Source organism: Eubalaena glacialis, chromosome 6 (genome assembly GCF_028564815.1).
Source record: "Eubalaena glacialis isolate mEubGla1 chromosome 6, mEubGla1.1.hap2.+ XY, whole genome shotgun sequence".
NCBI lineage: Eukaryota > Metazoa > Chordata > Mammalia > Artiodactyla > Balaenidae > Eubalaena > Eubalaena glacialis.
Window position 1 is genome coordinate 112074304 of NC_083721.1, and position 22555 is coordinate 112096858.

The following is a 22555-nucleotide window of genomic DNA, read 5'->3' on the forward strand; positions in this document are numbered from 1 at the left end:
CACAGTCATGTATGTACCTACACACAGTCCTGAGAGGGGCTTTGTCCTGGGAGACCAACTGCTTTCAATCCTGACTCTGCAACTCACTCTCCAGGTCCCCCTGGACTGCTTGTTTTCCTCTCTGAACACCACTTTCTCATCGCATGGAATTGTTGTGAGAATTCAGTGACTCGTTATGTGGGGAAACTCTCGAGAGTAGTGCCTGACACATGGTAAAGACCCACTAAACATCAGCTGGTGGTGTCATTATTTTACAAAGTGCTCTTTTGTGTGTTATCTGCTTTGATCTTCAAAACAACCTGATGAGGTAGATGAGGTGTGCCTTAGACACATTTTGCAGATGAGAAAACTGAGGCTTGGGGAAGGGAAGAGCATGAACCAAAGGCCCCATGACCACTGAGTGGCTGGGCTGGAACTTGAATCTGGGGCCCCAGACAAGCAGGTGGCTTAGTATGTACTCAGCACACATGCACTGAATGAAACCTAAAAGTTCTGGCTAAACACCATTTCCTCCACAAACCCATTCCTTATCATCTTCCCCTAGGAGAGATCTCTCTCTCCCTCATACTTCCCCAAACTTCCTTTTGTAGTACCTCGGGGACTTTTCTCTGGGTCATCCTTGTAATGCAGAACGTTTGGTACAAGTCTCCTCTGCCCCTCCTCCACCCCTGGATGTGTGAAAGTTTTCATGTATGGCTATGTGTTGAACAACAATGTTGCACATGGTGGACACACAAGAGTAACAGCTGCAGTTGGAAGCATGAGTGTGGGACTCCACACCAGGTGTCACTGCAAGTGTGAAAAGAAAAGAAGGAGCCCAGGAGAACCCTGTGGGTGCCCCTCTCTCCCAGCACGTATTTCTGCTCCTTCTCAGAGTTCCAGCTCTGCTACGTCTGGGGCAGCTCAATCTGCTTCCAGAAGTGCCTGATAGTGACCCGCAAGCTGACTGGTCAAGGTGAAGTAATTTCCATCCAATACCTTATTTCCCTGAATATTATTTCACGGAGACTCTATCATTGCAAATATCTGGGTGGGGGAGGGTGAGGGGAGCAGGGGAAAATTCAGGAAAACACTGCCCTAATTTTTCTTGTAGATATTGTAATTCACCCCTCCACATTTGCCAGGATGCAAAGGTACTCTGTAGGATCCTCACTCTCCTCTCTCCCCATCCCCTGAAACCTTCCTCACCCCTCTCGTTCTTTTCTCACCCTCTAAGCCTCTCTTCCTTTTGACTCTCCTGCTCTCTGGTTGGCCTAAATCCCAGGGTGTAGATGGACAAGGATGCAGGGTCAGTGTAGGAGGCAAGAGGAATTCATTTTCTTGCTTTATGACCCTACCCATATCTTCATCCTCAAATGTTACTAATGAGGTTTCCACTCCTAACAGTAGCCTCACGTGGAGCCTTATGTGTCATCATCAGTCCACAGCAGTTATGAACTGGGAGCCTAGCACTGGAGTCTCTGGGTCCAAATCCCAGCTCTCTAATCTACTAGCTATGTGGCTTAGACAAGTTATTTAATGTCTTGCGTTCCTCACCTGTAAAATAGGAATGAAATATCCTCATACAGTTGTTATGAGGATTAAATGAGTTAATGTTTACAAAGCATCCAGGATCTGGCATATAGACAAGCATATGTAAGTACTGGGCGTCATTTTTCTAAAGCTGGTAGGTAGTGCAAAAGTTGCATGTAGGCAATACTACTCTTGAAATCTCTTCAATGGCCTATAAATTGCACCATTTGGATGGAATACTACAGATAGCTTCTTTAGTTAAGTGCCTGATGAGGGATTTGGCTTGTGCTTCGAGAGCATGTTGTATGGAGAGTATGTATCTTTAAACTTTAAAACTGATTTCGGCACAGAGAGGTGCTGCCACAGTGATAGCTCACGGGGGGACACCCAAGGGAGCAGCAGACTCTCCCTTTTCACACTCATTCTGGGGAACACATTCAGACTGAAATGCTGGGCAGAATCGCTTATGTTACATAAATCACTCTCAGCTCTCACTCTTGGAACAAGTGGCTGCATTTGTAAGTTACTTGTATGTATGAGGTGACTCCACTCTAATGTAAACTTTGGGGGAACCCACTGGCCTGAGATCAGGAGAAGAGCACTGCCACAGCTACCGTGAGGCCTCGAAGAAGTCTTAAACCTCCCCAAGGTTATGAAATGACTGCTAAGGTCTCTACCAGGGCAAATGGTCTGTGGTTTTATTGGGCCCAGAAAGTAGGTGATGAGAATAATCAGTTATTTAATTGGTACCATTGCCTTACTCTCTGTGGGCTGTTAATTAAGTAAGAACTACAATGGGACTTTATTATTTCAACTTTGGGAATAGAGGGAGGATTGCCCGATCCTAAAACCCTTCCTCTTTAGCCTTCATTGCAACGTTCTCACCTTCAAGCTCTGTGTTCAAGTTCACGCTCACGTGCTATAGAGATTTATCTGATCTCATACTCCCAGGCAGAGTTCTTTATTTCATAGCCATTTGTTTAGAGAGTACATAAGAATAGGGCACCTTCTGGACTGAGGTTCAGGAAGCTTCTGTTGTCAATACAGCAAAGAAGCCCAGCCAAGAAGGTAAGTTAAGCATCAGTTTCCACATCCAGGAAACAGGCAGTGGGTCTAAAAGGTGTTTCCTGTGTTCTCTCTTCCTTTCATTGCCCTTTTCTGTTTGGTTCCCATGGGAATCTGTTTGGGGAAAATATGGCAAGTATTGGGCATATTTGTTGCTGGTCCACTTGTTTCCTTGTGGCAGGGAGAAGAGAGGATATAGAAAGGATGTAGAAAGGAGAAAAGTAGGGGATTTAAGCTGCTTTTTGAGGCTCAAATTAAATTGTGGAGAAATATAATCATTTTTGACAGGACTCTGAGACAAAATACGGAAAGAGTTCTTTTGAAGATCATCAAGCCAGAATCTGTGATCCCATGCACATTTCCAAATGTCTTTGTTTTCCTCTCTCTCTTCTGGGCACCAAGTTCACATTCTGAGCTCATGCCATCCTACTAAAGGCTATCTTGTGTCATTTGTTTCTCTTGCAGAGAGTGTCAAAGAAGACCTCAAAGTCTGGAGAAAAATGACCTTTCAAGGAATACGAAGTCTATGTCCTGCTACATGTTTTTGTCTCACTAACCTCTGGTGACGGAGACACATGGTCCTGGGCCTGCAGACAGTTCATTGATTATCAGCCTGCTCAGCATGCATCAACTCTTCAGACTGGTCTTGGGACAAAAAGATCTTTCACGAGCTGGCGACCTCTTCTCCTTAGATGACTCTGAGATTGAAGGCAGCCTGACAGAAGCCTTGGAGCAAATTAAAATCATCAGCTCATCTTCAGTAAGTAAACTCGTTCTTAGACTAGACCCCTGAAATGACCTATTCTGGAGCTAAATGACTGTACATATCCTGGGGAAAAAGATCTTTGCAGAGGAAAGAGGAAGGACCACTCATGTTGGTCTCTCTTAACTATTCTCTGTGGTTTAGCTGGCATCTAAGAAATAATACCAGGGAAGTCTTTGACTTGGGGAGCAGCCAGACCACCTTTTGCCCATTCACAGAGACCAGAACTCTGGAAATTGCAGACCAGAGTGGAATTCTCACAAAAGGCTGTCAAAGGTTGTTTCTACATCCTTGAAATGACATGGAGAGGAGAGGGAGCAAATCTGGGGGAAATCAGACCCACCAAGCTGCACAAGAGCATCAGTAAACAAAGCAGGGTGTGAGATGGGGGTTAAATAATGAAAGAAGGCAAGGTGACACCTCCTGCCACACAGGTAATACGAGACCAGGACAACTATCACTCTGCTGCCAGAAGTGACAGTTGCCCAGGGCTTAATAACGCTGATTCTGTTTGCTTCTGTATAATCTCCATTTTTTTAACCTTTCCTTTGCTCCTTTTTCTACACCCCCCTCACCCATTTAATTCAGCTCACCTGTTATTAGCCCCCAGTGTGATCAGAAAAACTTAAAATCTCCATCAACCCTCCCATTCCTTCGCTTTTCCTCAGTGTCAAGATTATATATCCTGAAAGCACTTCTGAAAGAGAGTGCGTGTGGAGTGCCTGGCGTGGTCTGATGTTGACCTTCTTGACTGTGCTTGGAGGTTGGTCCCATTTCAAAGGCCAAGGCCACCAATTATCCCCTCCCATCCTCCCAGCTCAACAGTGTTTTTGCCAACACTTGGCACAAACACCCACCAGGCAAAGGAAAGAGACAGGATTGGAGCCATAAAATACTGAATAGCAAATATGTACATATTTCAGAGATAACAGCTTTCTTCTATGTCATAATGAAAAGATGCTTAAAAGGCATAGCAACCAGTGCTGCTTCCTCCTCAAATCTGTCAGCACGTTCTCTTGTTGGCTGCCATTAACGTGCCAAGTCCGCCCAGTGACAAGTGAAGTCACTGCCCAAACACTATTTTTTTCTCAGGTAATGTCTTTGACAGCCATTACGTGTCCAGAAAATTAATCAACTTAGTCTGACTCAGAAAACAAAGTATTCCTGGTACATTTCCGCTTTCTGGGTAGGATTTGTGTGCTATTTCCAGCAGTCCCTTCCTTCACACTCCTCTGGAAATAAACTGGCTGAATGTGCTACTGATTTTATCTAATCTAATGGAAAATATGTATATGTATGTGCATATCTAGGTACCTGTATCTATATTTCCCTGAAGCCTGTTTCCACTAGAGGTCACTAGTGTCAGTGATTTCTTCTGTTTCTTCATCAATTGCTTTGTCTCACAGATGTCAAATTCAGAATTTCAGGACTGGTGAGTTCTATTATGTGTCCCCACTTTTAACCATTAAGGCTGGCATGTCCTTTGTCATCAAGAGCACTGTCCATACTTTAAGCCCTCCACTTAGCATCCCACGAGACTAGTAGATCTGGAGAGCTAGTAGTTCTCCTGAGATCTTCATCTACTAATTTCTGTCACATCCCATTTCTTCCATTCTCTATCTGTAACCATGGCACAGAGTAGATAGGTGGCAGAATAAAAAGAATAATTTTTCTTAAGAGAAGTCATGCAGATCTTCCAATTTTTAAATGCAGGGATCATGTTGATCAACCCAGTTTTGAAATTTGCTGATTAATCCTAGTTATAAACATGTCCCTGTTTGGCATTCCTTCCCACTTCTCCTCCTTTAAAAGCCAGTTCAAGTTTCATTATTCCTGAAATGATTTCTAGTGGTTCTAGTTCTTAGTGGTTGCCTCTTCCTAAAAGGACTCAATTGCCCTTTTGCATTATACTCTTTTCTTATAGAAAGTCATCTATTCATATATCCTCAAGTGCAATCTCTACATGGGGGAATCCGGGATCTGTTTTCAGCCTTCATATCTCTCGCTAAATTTCAAGCTCGTACTAATTGATATCCATCACCTGAGATTCAATATATCTAAATTAGAAGTTGTCACCTTTCTTCCAGTTATACTACCCTTTTCCTAGATCTCCAGGTTTGAAACCTGGAGTCATTCTTGACCTCTTTCTCTCATTCTCGCCTTTTCCTGTAAATTCTGTAGGCACTGCATGAGAAATGCCTCTCACCTACCTGCTGCTTCCCTTCCCTTCCTGCTGCTATCACCTTGGCTTAGGCTCTCAAACCAATTGATCTCCCTGCCTTTGGCCTTGCCATTCTCTAGTTCAATCTACTAACAGTTACCAGCTTAAATTTCCTAAGCCAGGTTTTATTACATCTCTCCATTGTTCAAAGTGTTTCCATGATGCCTCAATACCCATGACATTCAATGACCAATGCCAGTGATCAGTCCCCTGAACCACCATGCCTACTCTATGGTTACTTCCCTGTTAGCTGCATCCCATCCTTCCCTTATAACCAAGATCATATAAATATTCCTTCTTAGGCCTTTCCTAATGACCCTGGATCTCAGTAATCAATTCCACTTCTCAATTCCTCTTTAGAAACATAGAACTGGAAGGACCTTCTAAACTGTCTTGTCCAACTTCCTTCCAGCACAGAAGTCCCTTCTTTAGGATTCTCGACAAATAGGTGGCCTCTCCTTCTGTTTTTGCAATGATAGGGACATAGTAGGTTTCTGATATTTTTTTCCTGCTCCTCCATTTTCCTTTGGTAAATTGCCCCTTCCCATCGCATGAAGCCTTCCCTGATGGGGCCTTGAGTCAAGGTTTTCTACTTTGCCTTTGCCAGGGAGCAGGGAAGGCAGGAGTGGGGACACCTGACCCAAGCTATGCCAATCAGATTTTCTTTCCCAGTAATTCTAGGGAAGAAATCAGCAAAGGGTGAGCTATCATGATGATGGTGTCCCAAAGAAACAGTCCTTGCTTTCTGTCCCTCTATGACTATAGCTGCCTCAGTCGTTGCCTTTCTAAGGCTAGATACTACAAATTTCCCTTCAAATCTGCAAGCTACCTCATATCTTTTAATTATTTTATTTGTTTGTTTATTTTGCTACAGTTATCCCAACTTTTTCTGCTGCTTATGAACAAAGAATCCTAACCGTCAAAGAGATAGCTGTCTCACTGTTGGAAGTTCAAATTGTTAGTGTGTTCCTCCTTTTGGCCTAATAAAATCGCAGTCTATGTATTTTCTTTCTACTATTCTTTGTTCTATTATCTGCCCTCAACAATCAAGAGAATCTAACCTCTGTTCCTACAAGAAGAACTTTAAACATGTGCAGATAGGTATCAGGTCTCACCTCCGGCTTCTCTTCCCAGCTGAATATCCTTATGTTTTTCCATGACAAAGAAGGGCCTGTAGCAGGGATAGTTTACACCAGTCTCTGGTGTGGAAACTCAATTTTGTCAGTACATGAGAAACGCTATTTAAATCATGCTATCAGAAGTATGAAACATAATGGTGACTTAGTGATTTATAAAGAAAAGTATAACTCATGTCCGTCAGAATTATTGTGTGTTCCATGCTATTCTCCCCAACTCTATTTACTCAGTCTTTCTCTAGACAAAGAATATTATTACTGATTAGGCGTCTTCCTCTTCTATTATAATCACATTTTAGCCCTACCTCCCTGAGATTGTATTTAACTTACCTGTAAAGTCACCCATGTATAGGTAGTGTCTTGCGTTAGCCCTGTAGTTAGCTAATCCCACTCATACAAGTGGGTTTTTTTTGTTTGTTTAGTCCTCAAAGGGCAATCTTTTTTCCAGATTTTTGGAGGATGCCTCTTTGTAGCCTATGTTCTCAGAATTTTGGTTACCCTCCCCTGGAATCTTTTTTTTTTTTTTTTTTTTTTTTAAACATCTTTATTGAAGTATAATTGCTTTACAATGGTGTGTTAGCTTCTGCTTTATAACAAAGTGAATCAGTTATACATATACATATGTTCCCATATCTCATCCCTCTCCCCTGGAATCTTTTAAATTTATTATTGTAATTTATCATTGCCTGATACTTGAACCAATTGCTTGGAACAGTGGCTGATTCTAGTCAGATACTCTGTTTCTAAAACTTCTTTTCAATAGTAACATCACATAGTTGGCCACATTTATCCTTTGATGTGCCAAGACCCTCAGGTTAAATCAAGATTTGTAATTAGATAACTTGAAAAAAATTTTTAAGTATAGAATGTCACATTTTAACCATTGAAATAATATTCTTATCTTTAGGCCCTCATTCCAGAATGTTTATACCTTTTAAAAAACCATGATTCTGTCCAATATATTAGTTATCATTCCCAGCTTTGCAGAATCTGAAAATTCAGTAAGCAAGCCTTTAATCCTTCCCCCAAAGTCACTCATAAAACAATCGAATGTTACTAGACTCTGCTCTGCAGTCCATGCCCTCTTTTTCCATCAGTTACTCTAAAACAGAGCTGGAAAATATTTTATCCTCAGGCTTGATTTGAGAAAGTGACTTCTCACTCAAAATTCTAAGTTCCCAAATACACCTTTAAGTTTTGTCTTTTCATTTCAAGTATTATCTGGACTACCTAGGCTCCCTCTTTCCAGACTACCCAGGTGAGACTCTACCCCTATCCATTCAGCCTCTTCTCATACTCTCAGCACCACCTTTCCCACGATGCTCACCCATGCCTAATCGATCTACCCATCTTCCAGTTCTCTTTAATTTTTTTAACAATAAAAAAATGGGGGGGATTAACCAAGATGGCAGAGTAGAAGGATGTGCTCTCACTCCCTCTTGCAAGAGCACCAGAATCACAACTGGCTGCTGGACAATCGTCGACAGGAAGACACTGGACTTCACCAAGGAGGATACCCCACGTCCAAGGACAGAGGAGAAGCCACAGTGAGACGGTAGGAGGGGCGCAATCAGAGGAAAATCAAATCCCATAACTGCTGGGTGGGTGACTCACAGACTGGCGAGCATGTATACCACAGAAGTCCACCCACTGGAGTGAACGTTCTGAGCCCCACGTCAGGCTTCCCAACCTGGGGGTCCGGCAACGGGAGGAGGAATTCATAGAGAATCAGACTTTGAAGCCTAGTGGGAATTGATTGCAGGACTTCGACAGGACTGGGGGAAACAGAGAACCCACTCTTGGAGGGCGTACACAAAATAGTGTGTGCATCGGGACCCAGGGGAAGGAGCAGTGACCCTGGGGGAGACTGAAGCAGACATAACTGCTGGTGTTGGGGGGTCTCCTGCAGAGGCGGGGGCTGGCTCTGTTTCACCGTGGGGACAAGGACACTGGCAGTGGAGGTTCTGGGAAGTACTCCTTGGCGTGAGCCCTCCCAGAGTCTGCCATTAGCCCCACCAAAGAGCCCAGGTAGGCTCCAGTGTTGGGTTGCCTCAGGCAAAACAACCAACAGGGAGGGAACCCAGCCCCACCCATCAACAGTCAAGTGGATTAAAGTTTTATGGAGCTCTGACCTCCACAGCAACAGTCAGCTCTACCCACCTCCAGAGCCTCCCATCAAGCCTCTTAGATAGCCTCAACCACCAGAGGGCAGACAGCAGAAGCGAGAAAAACTACAGTCCTGCAGCCTGTGGAACAGAAACCACATTTACAGAAAGATAGACAAGATGAAAAGGCAGAGGGCTATATACCAGATGAAGGAACAAGAAAAAACCCCAGAAAAACAACTAAATGAAGTGGAGATAGGCAACCTTCCAGAAAAAGAATACAGAATAATGATAGTGAAGATGATCCAGGACCTTGGAATAAGAATGGAGGCAAAGATTGAGAAGATGCAAGAAATGATTAACAAAGACCTAGAAGAATTAAAGAACAAACAAACAGAGATGACCAATACAATAACTGAAATGAAAACTACACTAGAAGGAATCAATAGTAGAATAACTGAGGCAGAAGAACGGATAAGTGACCTGGAAGACAGAATGGTGGAATTCACTGCTGCGGAACAGACTAAAGAAAAAAGAATGAAAAGAAATGAAGACAGCCTAAGAGACCTCTGGGACAACATTAAACGCAACAACATTCGCATTATAGGGGTCCCAGAAGGAGAAGAGAGAGAGAAAGGACCAGAGAAAATATTTGAAGAGATTATAGTCGAAAACTTCCCTAACACGGGAAAGGAAATAGCCACCCAATCCAGGAAGCGCAGAGAGTCCCATACAGGATAAACCCAAGGAGAAGCACGCCGAGACACATAGTAATCAAAGTGGCAAAAATTAAAGACAAAGAAAAATTATTGAAAGCAGCAAGGGAAAAACGACAAATAACATACAAGGGAACTCCCATAAGGTTAACAGCTGATTTCTCAGCAGAAACTCTACAAGCCAGAAGGGAGTGGCATGATATACTTCAAGTGATGAAAGGGAAGAACCTACAACCAAGATTACTCTACCCGGCAAGGATCTCATTTAGATTTGATGGAGAAATCAAAAGCTTTACAGACAAGCAAAAGCTAAGAGAATTCAGCACCACCAAACCAGCTCTACAACAAATATTAAAGGAACTTCTCTAAGTGGGAAACACAAGAGAAGAAAAGGACCTACAAAAACAAACCCAAAACAATTAAGAAAATGGTCATAGGAACATACATATCGATAATTACCTTAAATGTGAATGGATTAAATGCTCCAGCCAAAAGACACAGGCTTGCTGAATGGATACAAAAACAAGACCCATATATATGTTGTCTACAAGAGACCCACTTTAGACCTAGGGACACAGACAGACTGAAAGTGAGGGGATGGAAAAAGATATTCCATGCAAATGGAAATCAAAAGAAAGCTGGAGTAGCTATACTCATATCAGATAAAATAGACTTTAAAATAAAGAAGGTTACAAGAGACAAGGAAGGACTCTACATAATGATCAAGGGATCAATCCAAGAAGAAGATATAACAATTATAAATATATATGCACCCAACATAGGAGCACCTCATTACATAAGGCAACTGCTAACAGCTATAAAAGAGGAAATTGACAGTAACACAATAATAGTGGGGGACTTTAACACCTCACTTACACCAATGGACAGATCATCCAAAATGAAAATAAATAAGGAAACAGAAGCTTTAAATGACACAATAGACCAGATAGATTTAATTGATATTTATAGGACATTCCATCCAAAAACAGCAGATTACACGTTCTTCTCAAGTGCGCATGGAACATTCTCCAGGATAGATCACATCTTGGGTCACAAATCAAGCCTCAGTAAATTTAAGAAAATTGAAATCATATCAAGCATCTTTTCTGACCACAACGCTATGAGATTAGAAATGAATTACAGGGGAAAAAACGTAAAAAACACAAACACATGGAGGCTAAACAATACGTTACTAAATAACCAAGAGATCACTGAAGAAATCAAAGAGGAAATCAAAAAATACCTAGAGACAAATGACAATGAAAACACGACAACCCAAAACCTATGGGATGAAGCAAAAGCAGTTCTAAGAGGGAAGTTTATAGCTATACAAGCCTACCTAAGGAAACAAGAAAAATCTCAAGTAAACAATCTAACCTTACACCTAAAGAAACTAGAGAAAGAAGAACAAACAAAACCCAAAGTTAGCAGAAGGAAAGAAATCATAAAGATCAGAGCGGAAATAAATGAAATAGAAACAAAGAAAACAATAGCAAAGATCAATAAAACTAAAAGCTGGTTCTTTGAGAAGATAAACAAAATTGATAAGCCATTAGCCAGACTCATCAAGAAAAAGAGGGAGAGGACTCAAATCAATAAAATCAGAAATGAAAAAGGAGAAGTTACAACAGACACCGCAGAAATACAAAGCATCCTAAGAGACTACTACAAGCAACTTTATGCCAATAAAATGGACAACCTGGAAGAAATGGACAAATTCTTAGAAAGGTATAACCTTCCAAGACTGAACCAGGAAGAAGCAGAAAATATGAACAGACCAATCACAAGTAATGAAATTGAAACTGTGATTAAAAATCTTCCAACAAACAAAAGTCCAGGACCAGATGGCTTCACAGGTGAATTCTATCAAACATTTAGAGAAGAGCTAACACCTATCCTTCTCAAACTCTTCCAAAAAATTGCAGAGGAAGGAACACTCCCAAACTCATTCTATGAGGCCACCATCACCCTGATACCAAAACCAGACAAAGACACTACAAAAAAAGAAAATTACAGACCAATATCACTGATGAATATAGATGCAAAAATCCTCAACAAAATACTAGCAAACAGAATCCAACAACACATTAAAAGGATCATACACCACGATCAAGTGGGATTTATCCCAGGGATGCAAGGATTCTTCAGTATACGCAAATCAATCAATGTGATACACCATATTAACAAATTGAAGAATAAAAACCATATGATCATCTCAATAGATGCAGAAAAAGCTTTTGACAAAATTCAACACCCATTTATGATAAAAACTCTCCAGAAAGTGGGCATAGAGGGAACCTACCTCAACATAATAAAGGCCATATATGACAAACCCACAGCAAACATCATTCTCAACGGTGAAAAGCTGAAAGCATTTCCTCTAAGATCAGGAACGAGACAAGGATGTCCACTCTCACCACTATTATTCAACATAGTTTTGGAAGTCCTAGCCACGGCAATCAGAGAAGAAAAAGAAATAAAAGGAATACAAATTGGAAAAGAAGAAGTAAAACTGTCACTGTTTGCAGATGACATGATACTATATATAGAGAATCCTAAAACTGCCACCAGAAAACTGCTAGAGCTAATTAATGAATATGTAAGTTGCAGGATACAAAATTAATGCACAGAAATCTCTTGCATTCCTATACACTAATGATGAAAAATCTGAAAGAGAAATTATGGAAACACTCCCATTTACCATTGCAACAAAAAGAATAAAATACCTAGGAATAAACCTACCTAGGGAGACAAAAGACCTGTATGCAGAAAACTATAAGACACTGATGAAAGAAATTAAAGATGATACCAACAGATGGAGAGATATACCATGTTCTTGGATTGGAAGAATCAACATTGTGAAAATGACTATACTACCCAAAGCAATCTACAGATTCAATGCAATCCCTATCAAATTACCAATGGCATTTTTTACGGAGCTAGAACAAATCATCTTAAAATTTGTATGGAGACACAAAAGACCCCGAATAGCCAAAGCAATCTTGAGGGAAAAAAACGGAGCTGGAGGAATCAGACTCCCTGACTTCAGACTATACTACAAAGCTACAGTAATCAAGACAATATGGTACTGGCACAAAAACAGAAACATAGATCAATGGAACAAGATAGAAAGCCCAGAGATAAACCCATGCACCTATGGTCAACTAATCTATGACAAAGGAGGCAAGGATATACAATGGAGAAAAGACAGTCTCTTCAATAAGTGGTGCTGGGAAAACTGGACAGCTACATGTAAAAGAATGAAATTAGAATACTCTCTAACACCATACACAAAAATAAACTCAAAATGGATTAGAGACCTAAATGTAAGACTGGACACTATAAAACTCTTAGAGGAAAACATAGGAAGAACACTCTTTGACATAAATCACAGCAAGATCTTTTTTGATCCACCTCCTAGAGTAATGGAAATAAAAACAAAAATAAACAAATGGGACCTAATGAAACTTCAAAGCTTTTGCACAGCAAAGGAAACCATAAACAAGACGAAAAGACAACCCTCAGAATGGGAGAAAATATTTGCAAACGAATCAACGGACAAAGGATTAATCTCCAAAATATATAAACAGCTCATTCAGCTCAATATTAAAGAAACAAACACCCCAATCCAAAAATGGGCAGAAGACCTAAATAGACATTTCTCCAAAGAAGACATACAGACGGCCACGAAGCACATGAAAAGATGCTCAACATCACTAATTATTAGAGAAATGCAAATCAAAGCTACAATGAGGTATCACCTCACACCAGTTAGAATGGGCATCATCAGAAAATCTACAAACAACAAATGCTGGAGAGGGTGTGGAGAAAAGGGAACCCTCTTGCACTGTTGGTGGGAATGTAAATTGATACAGCCACTATGGAGAACAATATGGAGGTTCCTTAAAAAACTAAAAGTAGAATTCAAGAAAATACATGCACCCCAATGTTCTTTGCAGCACTATTTACAATAGCCAGGTCATGGAAGCAACCTAAATGCCCATCAACAGACGAATGGATAAAGAAGTTGTGGTACATATATACAATGGAATATTACTCAGCCATAAAAAGGAACGAAATTGAGTCATTTGTTGAGACGTGGATGGATCTAGAGACTGTCATACAGAGTGAAGTAAGTCAGAAAGAGAAAAACAAATATCGTATATTAACGCATGTATGCGGAACCTAGAAAAATGGTACAGATGAGCCGGTTTGCAGGGCAGAAGTTGAGACACAGATGTAGAGAACAGACATATGGACACCAAGGGGGGAAAACTGCGGTGGGGTGGGGATGGTGGTGTGCTGAATTGGGCGATTGGGATTGACATGTATACACTGATGTGTATAAAATTGATGACTAATAAGAACCTGCAGTATAAACAAACAAACAAAACAACTAATACTAAACTTTCATTGGGTTATTTGTATGGAAATATGTTAATATAAATGTTTCAGACATTACATGAAATTTCTAAAAATCTTATATGTTCTGGTATAATGTTATAAGTCATAATTCTAGTTATTACTTTAAAATGTATATCTCAGAAATAACTAATTTTCTTGTCAACTGCATTATTATGAACTTTCATCAAATCTTTAACCGTGGTCATTTTTAAGTCTTTTGTCATTTACAGACAGTTCTGGGTGTACTCTGATGCTTTTGTAAATATGTTCCTATAAAAGGGTTTCATCTTCAGGAAATTCATGGAAAAGACTCTGACAAGTACAGGTTTCTGGTACCTGACTGTACTGCTGAACTGAATGAATAAGCATTTTCAGAACTCTAATGAAAAACTGATGAGCTCATAAAAGTGCTAACAAAAGATCAAGATGAAAAAAAAAATTAATTACATGGGACTGAGTGAACTGATGAGGATGAGTATAATTTTTGTGACTTTCTGTTTGAATTTAAAAAAAAAAAAAAAAAAAAAGAAAGAAAAAATCCCACAAAGACTCAGAGGCAAAGAATATACAAATCAATTTTCACTGCAAAGTAAAGGAGCTGTTACAGTGGAGGATTACTGGACTGAATGTCAATATTATGACATAGTATGAGTGTGTTTCATGTTTGGTAATTGCAATCATTGTTGCTTTTGTTGTGGTCATCCATGTACAATGCTTGGTGTCAGTCTATTTATCTCTTGTAAAAATAAAATACAGTGTGTGTGTGTGTGTGTGTGTGTGTGTGAAAAAATTTTAAAAAAATTAAAAAAAAAAACCAATAAAAAAATGTTAGGTACACAAAAATCACCAAATTTAAGAAATTAAATAAAATTGTTATCACCTGCATGTGTCTCTCTAACCCAATGCTCCTCCCTTTCCTCTCTTAAGGAAACCAATATCCTGTTGTGGTATTTATCCATACGTGTTTTCATTTCTTTGCTACATATGCATGGCTTAAAAATGATTTATAGCACTGTAGTTCATGTTTTTAAACTTTATATAAATAGTGTCATAAGTCTCAATATTATGTTTTTGAGGTTTATCTGTCGGTACATGTAGTTCCAATTCTTTTGTTTTCAGTGCAATAGTGTGTTCCATCAAATGACTATGCCACTATTTATTTATCCAGTCTTTTTTTTGATGGACATTCACTATTTTAACAGTGCTGCAGTGAACATTCTTATAATTGACAATTTTGGCAAATGTGCTTCATATCTAGTGTACACAATCAGTAGTGAAACAACTAATTTTGGGGTTTTGTGTACTTCCAATTTTCTGATAAACCACCAAATTGCTCTCCAATGTGGTTTTACCAATTTACACTCCCATCAGACATGTACAGTATGAGAGTCCCAGTGGCTTTATTTCCTGATCAATGCTTGCTTTTATCAGATTTTTAAAGTGTCAGTTTAAGTGAAGCAGTGTCTGATTGTTATTTAAACTCTCACTCCTCTCATTATTAGGGAGTCTGACCATTTCTTCATATGTTTATTTGCTATTTGCCATTTGAGTTTTCTTTTCAGTAAAGCACCTCTTTATGGTTTGGGTTTTTTTTTTTCCTTTCCATTTTTCTCTTGAGGTTTAAAAAGAATCTGTTCTTGTTAAAGGAGTTTTTTTGTATATTTTTCTACAAATCCTTTGTCACTTTGTGCATGTTGCAGGTCTCTTACTCCAAATATAGCTTGCCTTTTACTGTAACATCTTGATATCCGATAGGATGAGTATCCCCCAAACTCTTTCTTTAAAATTGTTTTGATTCATTTCTGTTCTTTAATAATTTTGTATTAAGCTTCTCAAGTTTCATGAATAATTCTGTCAGTATCTTGATTGGAATTTCATTATATCTATAGATTAATTTGAAGAAAATTAACATCTTTATGGTACTGTTTTCTTATCTGTAGATAATGTTCATCTGTCCATTTATTTAGATCTTCTTCAATATCTTTAAATAAGGTTTTAGTTTTTTTTCTTAAGGCTCTTGAGTGTTGTACATTTTTTTAAATTTATAAATATTTTATGTTTTTAGCTGAAGTTATAAATGGTACCCTTTTAAAAAATCATATTTTCCAACTATTTTTGAGGTGATAATAGCATAAATGACACTTGTATAGTAATATTATGTCCAGTAAACTCCCTCAACTCTCTTATTGCTTATAAATTTTTTCCATTTATTCAACAAATATTTATTAGATACCTACTACATTCCAGACACTTCTATGCTGAGGACATAGGAGTAAGCAAAATAGACCAAAACAAAAACCCCAAAAAACTCTGCCTTCATCCATTTAATTGGGTGAGGCAGAAAATAAAATAAATTAGGAAAATATGTAGTATATTAGAAGAGGATAAGTGCTATGTAGAAAAATAAAACAGAATGGGGACATAAAATTGGAGGTTTGAAATTTTAAGTAGAGCAGACAAGGCAGGCCATACTAAGAAGCTGACATTTAAGCAAAACTTGAAGGAGATGAGGGAGCATTACCTGTGGATACCTGCAGGAAATCATTTCAGGTAGAGGAACCATCAAGTACAAAGGTCCTTAAGTTGAGGGCAGCCTAGAGTTTTTGAGGAACAGCAAGGAGGTCAGTGTGCTTGCAGCAGAGGGAGCAAAGTGGAAAGATCATAGGAGATCGGGTCAGAAGGAAAGGGCAGGCTGGATCACATAGGTCCTTGGGCAGAGAGTTGGAGAGTTCTGACCAGAGAAGTAACATGATCTGACTTTCCTCTTCCTGTTTTGAAAAGAGTCTGCAAGAAGGCAAAAGTGGAAACAGGGCGGCCAATTAACATGCTTCTGCAATAATCCAGATATAAGAAACAACAGAGACTCTTGGAGCAATAGAGGTGATAAGAAGTGTTCAGATCCTGGATATATTTTGAAAGTGGTACAAACAAGATTCGTTGATATAGGTACAGCATGTAAAAAGAGAGAGAGAAAGGACTCGAAGATTTTTGGCCTCAAAAACTAGAATGATAAAATTGTTGTTAAGTAAAATGGAGAAGACTGGGAGGAACAGATTTGGGGGAGAGGTAGAAAGGGATCAAGAGTTCTTCGGACATGTAAAGTCTGAGCTATCAGACATCTCAGCAGAGATATAGTGTAGATAGTTGGATATATGAGTCTGGAGTTGAGGAGAGAAGTCTGGGCTGGACATTTTAATTTTGGAACTCATCAGCCTTGAGACTTCATGGGATCACCAAGGGAGTGAGTGTAGACAGAGAAGAAGAAAGTCCAAAGGCTGAGTCCAGCGCACAAAGATCAAAAAGATGATGAAGGAGGACGAGTAAAGTAGACTGAGAGAAAGGTCCAGTGAAAGAGGAAGAAAGTCAGAAGAGCATGATGTCCTGAGAGCCAAGTGGACACTATCAAGGACAGAGCGATGTCAAATGCTGCTCATAGGTCAAGTGAGATGAGGACTGAGAACTGACCATTATTCCAGCACATGAAGGTCATTGTGACTTGACAAAAACAGTATCATTGGGTAGAGAGGAGTGAAAACTGGATTGGAGTTTAAGACAGAATGGGAGGAGATTTGGAGAAAATGAGCCGTGACAACTCTGGGCATTTTCCTACCAAGAGGAACAGCGAAATGGAGTGGTAATTAGAATTAGGGAGTCCAAGAAAGGATTTTTTTAAGAATAGAGAAGCACATTCTTTGGAATTTTTTATATATACAATCATTATCTTAAAATAATGATGGTTTTGTTTCTTTCTTCTCAATTCTTATGCCTTTTATTTGATTTCTCTGTCTCCTTGTCCTGACTAGCTCTCGAGAAAAATGTTGAATAGAATAGGAATAGCAGATATACTTTTTTCCTTCTTTAAAGGAAGCTTTCTGACTTTGCAATGTAAGTATAATGTTTGCTCCAGGCTTTTGGTTAATACCTTTTGTCAGATTAAGGAGGTTCCCTTTTATTCGTATTTTTCTAAGAACTGTTAAAGTTTATCAACTGCTTTTTCTGCTCTTTCTAGATAATCCAATTTTCCCTTTTCATCTGTTAATGTGGTGAACTGCAGTGATAGATTTTTAAACTATAAAGCCATTGTTGCACTCCTGGGATAAAATAAAATTTTACATTTATTTTAATACATTTCCTGATTTGGTTTCATATTTTTAAAGGAGTTTTGGAACTGTAAGCTTGGCCTATAATTATCCTTTCTTCTACTAATTTTACCTGGTTTTGGTATCAAAGTATAAATACTAGTCTCATAAAATGAGTTGGGAAATATCTCCACATTTCTATTATATACAACAGTTTTATAAGGTGGTGATGATCTATTCCTTGATCTCACAGAACACCCTCAGGGCACCATGAGTTTGTTTGTTTGGTTGGTTTTCTGGGGTAGATTTTTGAGGTACTGATTCAATTTCTTTGAAGAAAATGGAAGGATTTTTGCTTTAGTCACTTTTGGTAAAATATAATTTCTAGGAAATTGTACATCTTATCTGAGTTTTCAAATTGATTGGCATAAAAATGTTTGCATTATTTTGTGTGTGTGTGTGTGTGTGTGTGTTCTGCTGCATCTGTATTTAAATGCTCTTTTTCACTGATATTTTCTTTTATCAATATTTTTAGAGTTTTGTCTTTTTTTAAAGCTTTTAGCATCTATATAGGATCTTTCTTTCTTATTAATTTCTTTTTTAATGTTTATGATTTTCCTCTTTGTTCTTTCTCTGGTTGTATTCCGCTTTTTTTTTTTTTTTTAACTCATCTCCTCAGTTGTATGATTAGCTTATTGCTTTTTTTACTTTCTTATTTTTTAATATAAGCACTTAAGATGATAGATTTTTTGCTAAGTACCACTTAGCTTCATCCTACAAGTTTTTGAGACATAGTATTTTCATTATGAATTCTAAATACTTCATTGATTGTGATTTCCTCTTTGAATCATAAGTAAGTTAGAAGGTTGTTCTTTAATGTCCCAAAGAATATTTGTAATCTTGTTGAGTTAAAATTTAACTGCATTGTAGTCAGAGAATGTTAACTGCATGATCCAATTGTTTGGAAAAGGCTGACTTGCTTTGTAGCATAGCTTATGGCTAATTTGTGTACATAGTAATAGCTAATGCTTATGTAGCAGTTGCTTTGTTCCAGGAACTGTTCTAAGAGCTTATTACAAGTTAATATGCTTATTCCTTTCTAAACTTTTGAGATAAATATACTAATATTATCCCCATTTTATAGATGAGGAAACTGAGACACAGAGAGTTTAATAATTTCACTTGTCCAAGATTATATAGCTAGTAAGTTGTAGAGCCAAGAATCAAGTTCAGAGAGTCTGGCTTCAGAAACTGTTCTTAGCACCACACTATACTGCCTGCCTCTTTACATGTTTCATATGTGCCCAAGAAGAATGCATATTTTCTAATCATTGAGCATAAGACATTAAGCTTGTCAATTAAAGAATTCTTGTTAATTATATTGTTCAAATTTTCTATAGCCTCAATAAAATTGTTTTTGCTTGGACTGCCAATTGCTAAGAGAAGTGTTTAAAAATTTTAAATTTCTATTTCTAGTCTCTTAGTAGTTACCTTTAAAATTTTAGCAAACATAGTCACTATATTTCATCAATTCTAAGACACTTTTCACATATCTATATCTCTGAAACAAGTATACATTTTATAATTTATTGCAATCTGACAGTTGCTATGGGCCAGGCAATAGGCCTAATATAGTTGTCATTGCCCACGTATGCATGAACTTATCATAGCTTTGCATATTGTTAACATTCCAACTGACTTATGTGCATTATTATTACCAATATTGAGTTAAATATACATTTAAAATGTTTCAAAACTTCTAAATATAATGTGGCACTGAAACAAAAACTTATTAGCAATGCAGAAAGGCATGGAAAGAGAGGACCAGGGTATAAATTTTGTATTAGTGAATGAAATATTCATCACTGGGGGCAAGAATGAAATTCCATCTTTTCTTGCAAAACAGTAACCGAGAACTTTATGGGACCTAAAACAAAACAAAATAAAAACACCTTTTTATTATTGAGGTATTTGTAAAAGATTGCCTATTAAAATATAGTAAGTAGTGCAACTGAAAGCAGAAGAAACAGGCAATTCCCTTAGAATAGATGAAAGAAATTTCAAAGAAATGAATTCATGTCGTGCATAAGATTTTCTTTGAGGCATGATGTAACTCACAATTAAATGGCACATTTTTCTCTTTCTTCAAAATGGTAGGTCTTATAATTGACACCTTCTTACATTTGATAAATTATAATGAATTTGTCTAAAGTTGTGCAGTGGCTCTATTCTCCTCCTATTACCACAAGGAAGTTGGAATACTTTAATACTCATCTTACATATTCTTAAGCAGCACTTTTATTCTACCTTGTTTAATGCCCTCAAAACTATTCTTTAAAATTACTGATTTGTTTTTTCAAATTCAGCCAATGCTTACTTTGAGTACCTAAGATACTGTTTCTTTTCTCACCATTCTTTTTTTTTTTTTATTCTCTTCCTCTTTTTTTTTTTCCTTTTGAATCCAAATTCCTACTTTCTGAAGTATACATTTTAAAGCCCCTTCAGTGAAGGCCTGTTAGTAATAAACCCTCTCAATGTTTGTTTTTCTGTTTTTCAGACTTTTTGTCTTTATTTTGCCCTTAATTTTGAATAATTACCTGGATATAGATTTCTAGATTTGTAGTCTTTTTATTCCTCAGTAATCTATACTATTGCTGTTGTGAAATCTGCCGTCAGTTTGTCATTCCTTTATGCATAATCTACTTTTTTCTATTTTAATATTTTCTCTGTGTCTTTGGTGTTATAGGTTTTCACTATTATGTGTCTAGATGTGGTTTTATTTGTGTATTTCTACTTAATCCTCATTGTGTTTTGTGATTTTGAGTTTTATGCCTTTTATCAAACTTGGAAAGTTCTTAAATATTATATCAAATATTGCCTTTTCCATCTAATCTCTCCTTCTGGAAATCCTATTTATTTACTTATTTATGCATTCCACAACTATGTTTTGAGTACCTACTATCTTCCAGCAATGTTTTTAGATATTGGGATTATAATAGTAAACAAAGCAGACAAAAAGCATTGCCCTCATATCCTTTATATTCTATCTTATTTTATCCATGTCTTTCTTTTTAATTGTGGTATAATTGACATATAACATTATGTTAGTTTCAGGTATACAACATAATGATTTGATATTGGTATGTATTGCAAAATGGTCACCACAATAGGTCTAGTTAACATCCATCACCATCAAAGTTACAAATTTTTCCCCTTGTGATGATAGTTAATAACACTGTATTGCATATTTGAAAGCTACTGAGAGAGTAGATCTTAAAGGTTCTCAACGCAGGAAAAAAATGTTTTGTAACTCTATGTCTCTTCATCTTTTATATTTTCCATCTCTATGTGATACTTTGTTTTTTCGTTTCCTCAGCTCTATATTCCAATCCATTGAGTCTTTGGGGGTTGGAATTTGGTTGCCATCCAAGTTTCATTTGGTTTCCATTCTAAGTTTCATTCGGTTCTTTTTGACATCTTTCAGGTCCTTTTTAAAGTGACTTGGTCTTTGTTCATAAAAATAATTTTCCTTTATACATTGAATCATTTTGAACATATAATTGCATAATTTGAGATCAATAATTCTATTACTTAAAATTTTTGAGTATCTAACCTGCTTATTAGAGACTCAGTCTCTTATTTCCTTGAGTGTTTTATAAATATGAATTTTTTGTGTTTAAATAAGGATTTTACTTGTGTGAATACTGAATTGCTTGAGGGTTGAGTGTTTTATCCCTCAAAGTAGTTTTATACTCGCTTCTGCTGGGAACCCCAGTGATATTATCATCTCTGGGACAGCTTTTGGTTTTGTTGTTGTTGTTAGTGTTAGTGTCTTGACTTTGGAGATTCTTGGAATGGTAAAATAAATGAGGTATGCATATAGGTGTGGTTTTTAAAGTGGAAAGAGTGATACAAATATAAAGGATTATCAGTATGGATGCCAATGTAGAATGTGACTATAACCGAGGAGTAACTATGTGGTCTTTTTTGTGCTGTATGTTATTTAGTGGTTGTGGAATAAATGTATAAAAATTGTAACCATAGAAGGCAATATCTGTAATTCTCTGTAAGCTATAAACCCAAGGCTGGCTTTTAGGGTTCTGGTATCCTTAAGAGAAATAATAAACAGTAATAGCTAACCTTTATCTGTACTTACTATGTGCCACACACTGTTGTAAATCCTTTCCCTGTATGTTAGCTCATTTAATCCTCACAACTATGACTATAGGAGGTAAATATTAATAATATTCCAATTTTAAAGATTAGGCAACTGAGTTATAGAGAGATAAGTGATTGCCCAAGATTGTGGAGCTGATAAGACCAGAACATAGCTTTGAGCTTGGGCAGTCTGACCCAAGAGCCCATGCTCATAACCACTATGTTATACTGCCTCTAAAGGGGAAGAGAAATGGTCCATCCTTTGCCATAAGATGTCTCCCTTCTTCTCTCTCAAGCTTCTACTTTCATGCCAAATCCACTCTTCCCACCACTAACCATTTTATTTCAGAGGTTCCACATTCCCTTTTGCCAGTGGGCCATTCCTTGAAGACTGCT

General features: G+C 37.8%; 1 protein-coding gene across 9 annotated transcripts in view; it reads left to right on the forward strand.

The window, feature by feature from the left end:
- The window catches only part of VEPH1 (ventricular zone expressed PH domain containing 1), a 222043-nt gene that overhangs the window by 4973 nt on the left and 194515 nt on the right, over nt 1–22555 (forward strand). For all 9 annotated transcript variants that reach the window (XM_061194530.1, XM_061194535.1, XM_061194533.1 and 6 more), the window contains exon 2: nt 3043–3337. In XM_061194530.1, coding sequence (XP_061050513.1) covers nt 3200–3337 — 138 coding nt within the window. In that variant the 5' untranslated portion in view covers nt 3043–3199. The remainder of the gene's footprint in view (nt 1–3042; nt 3338–22555) is intronic.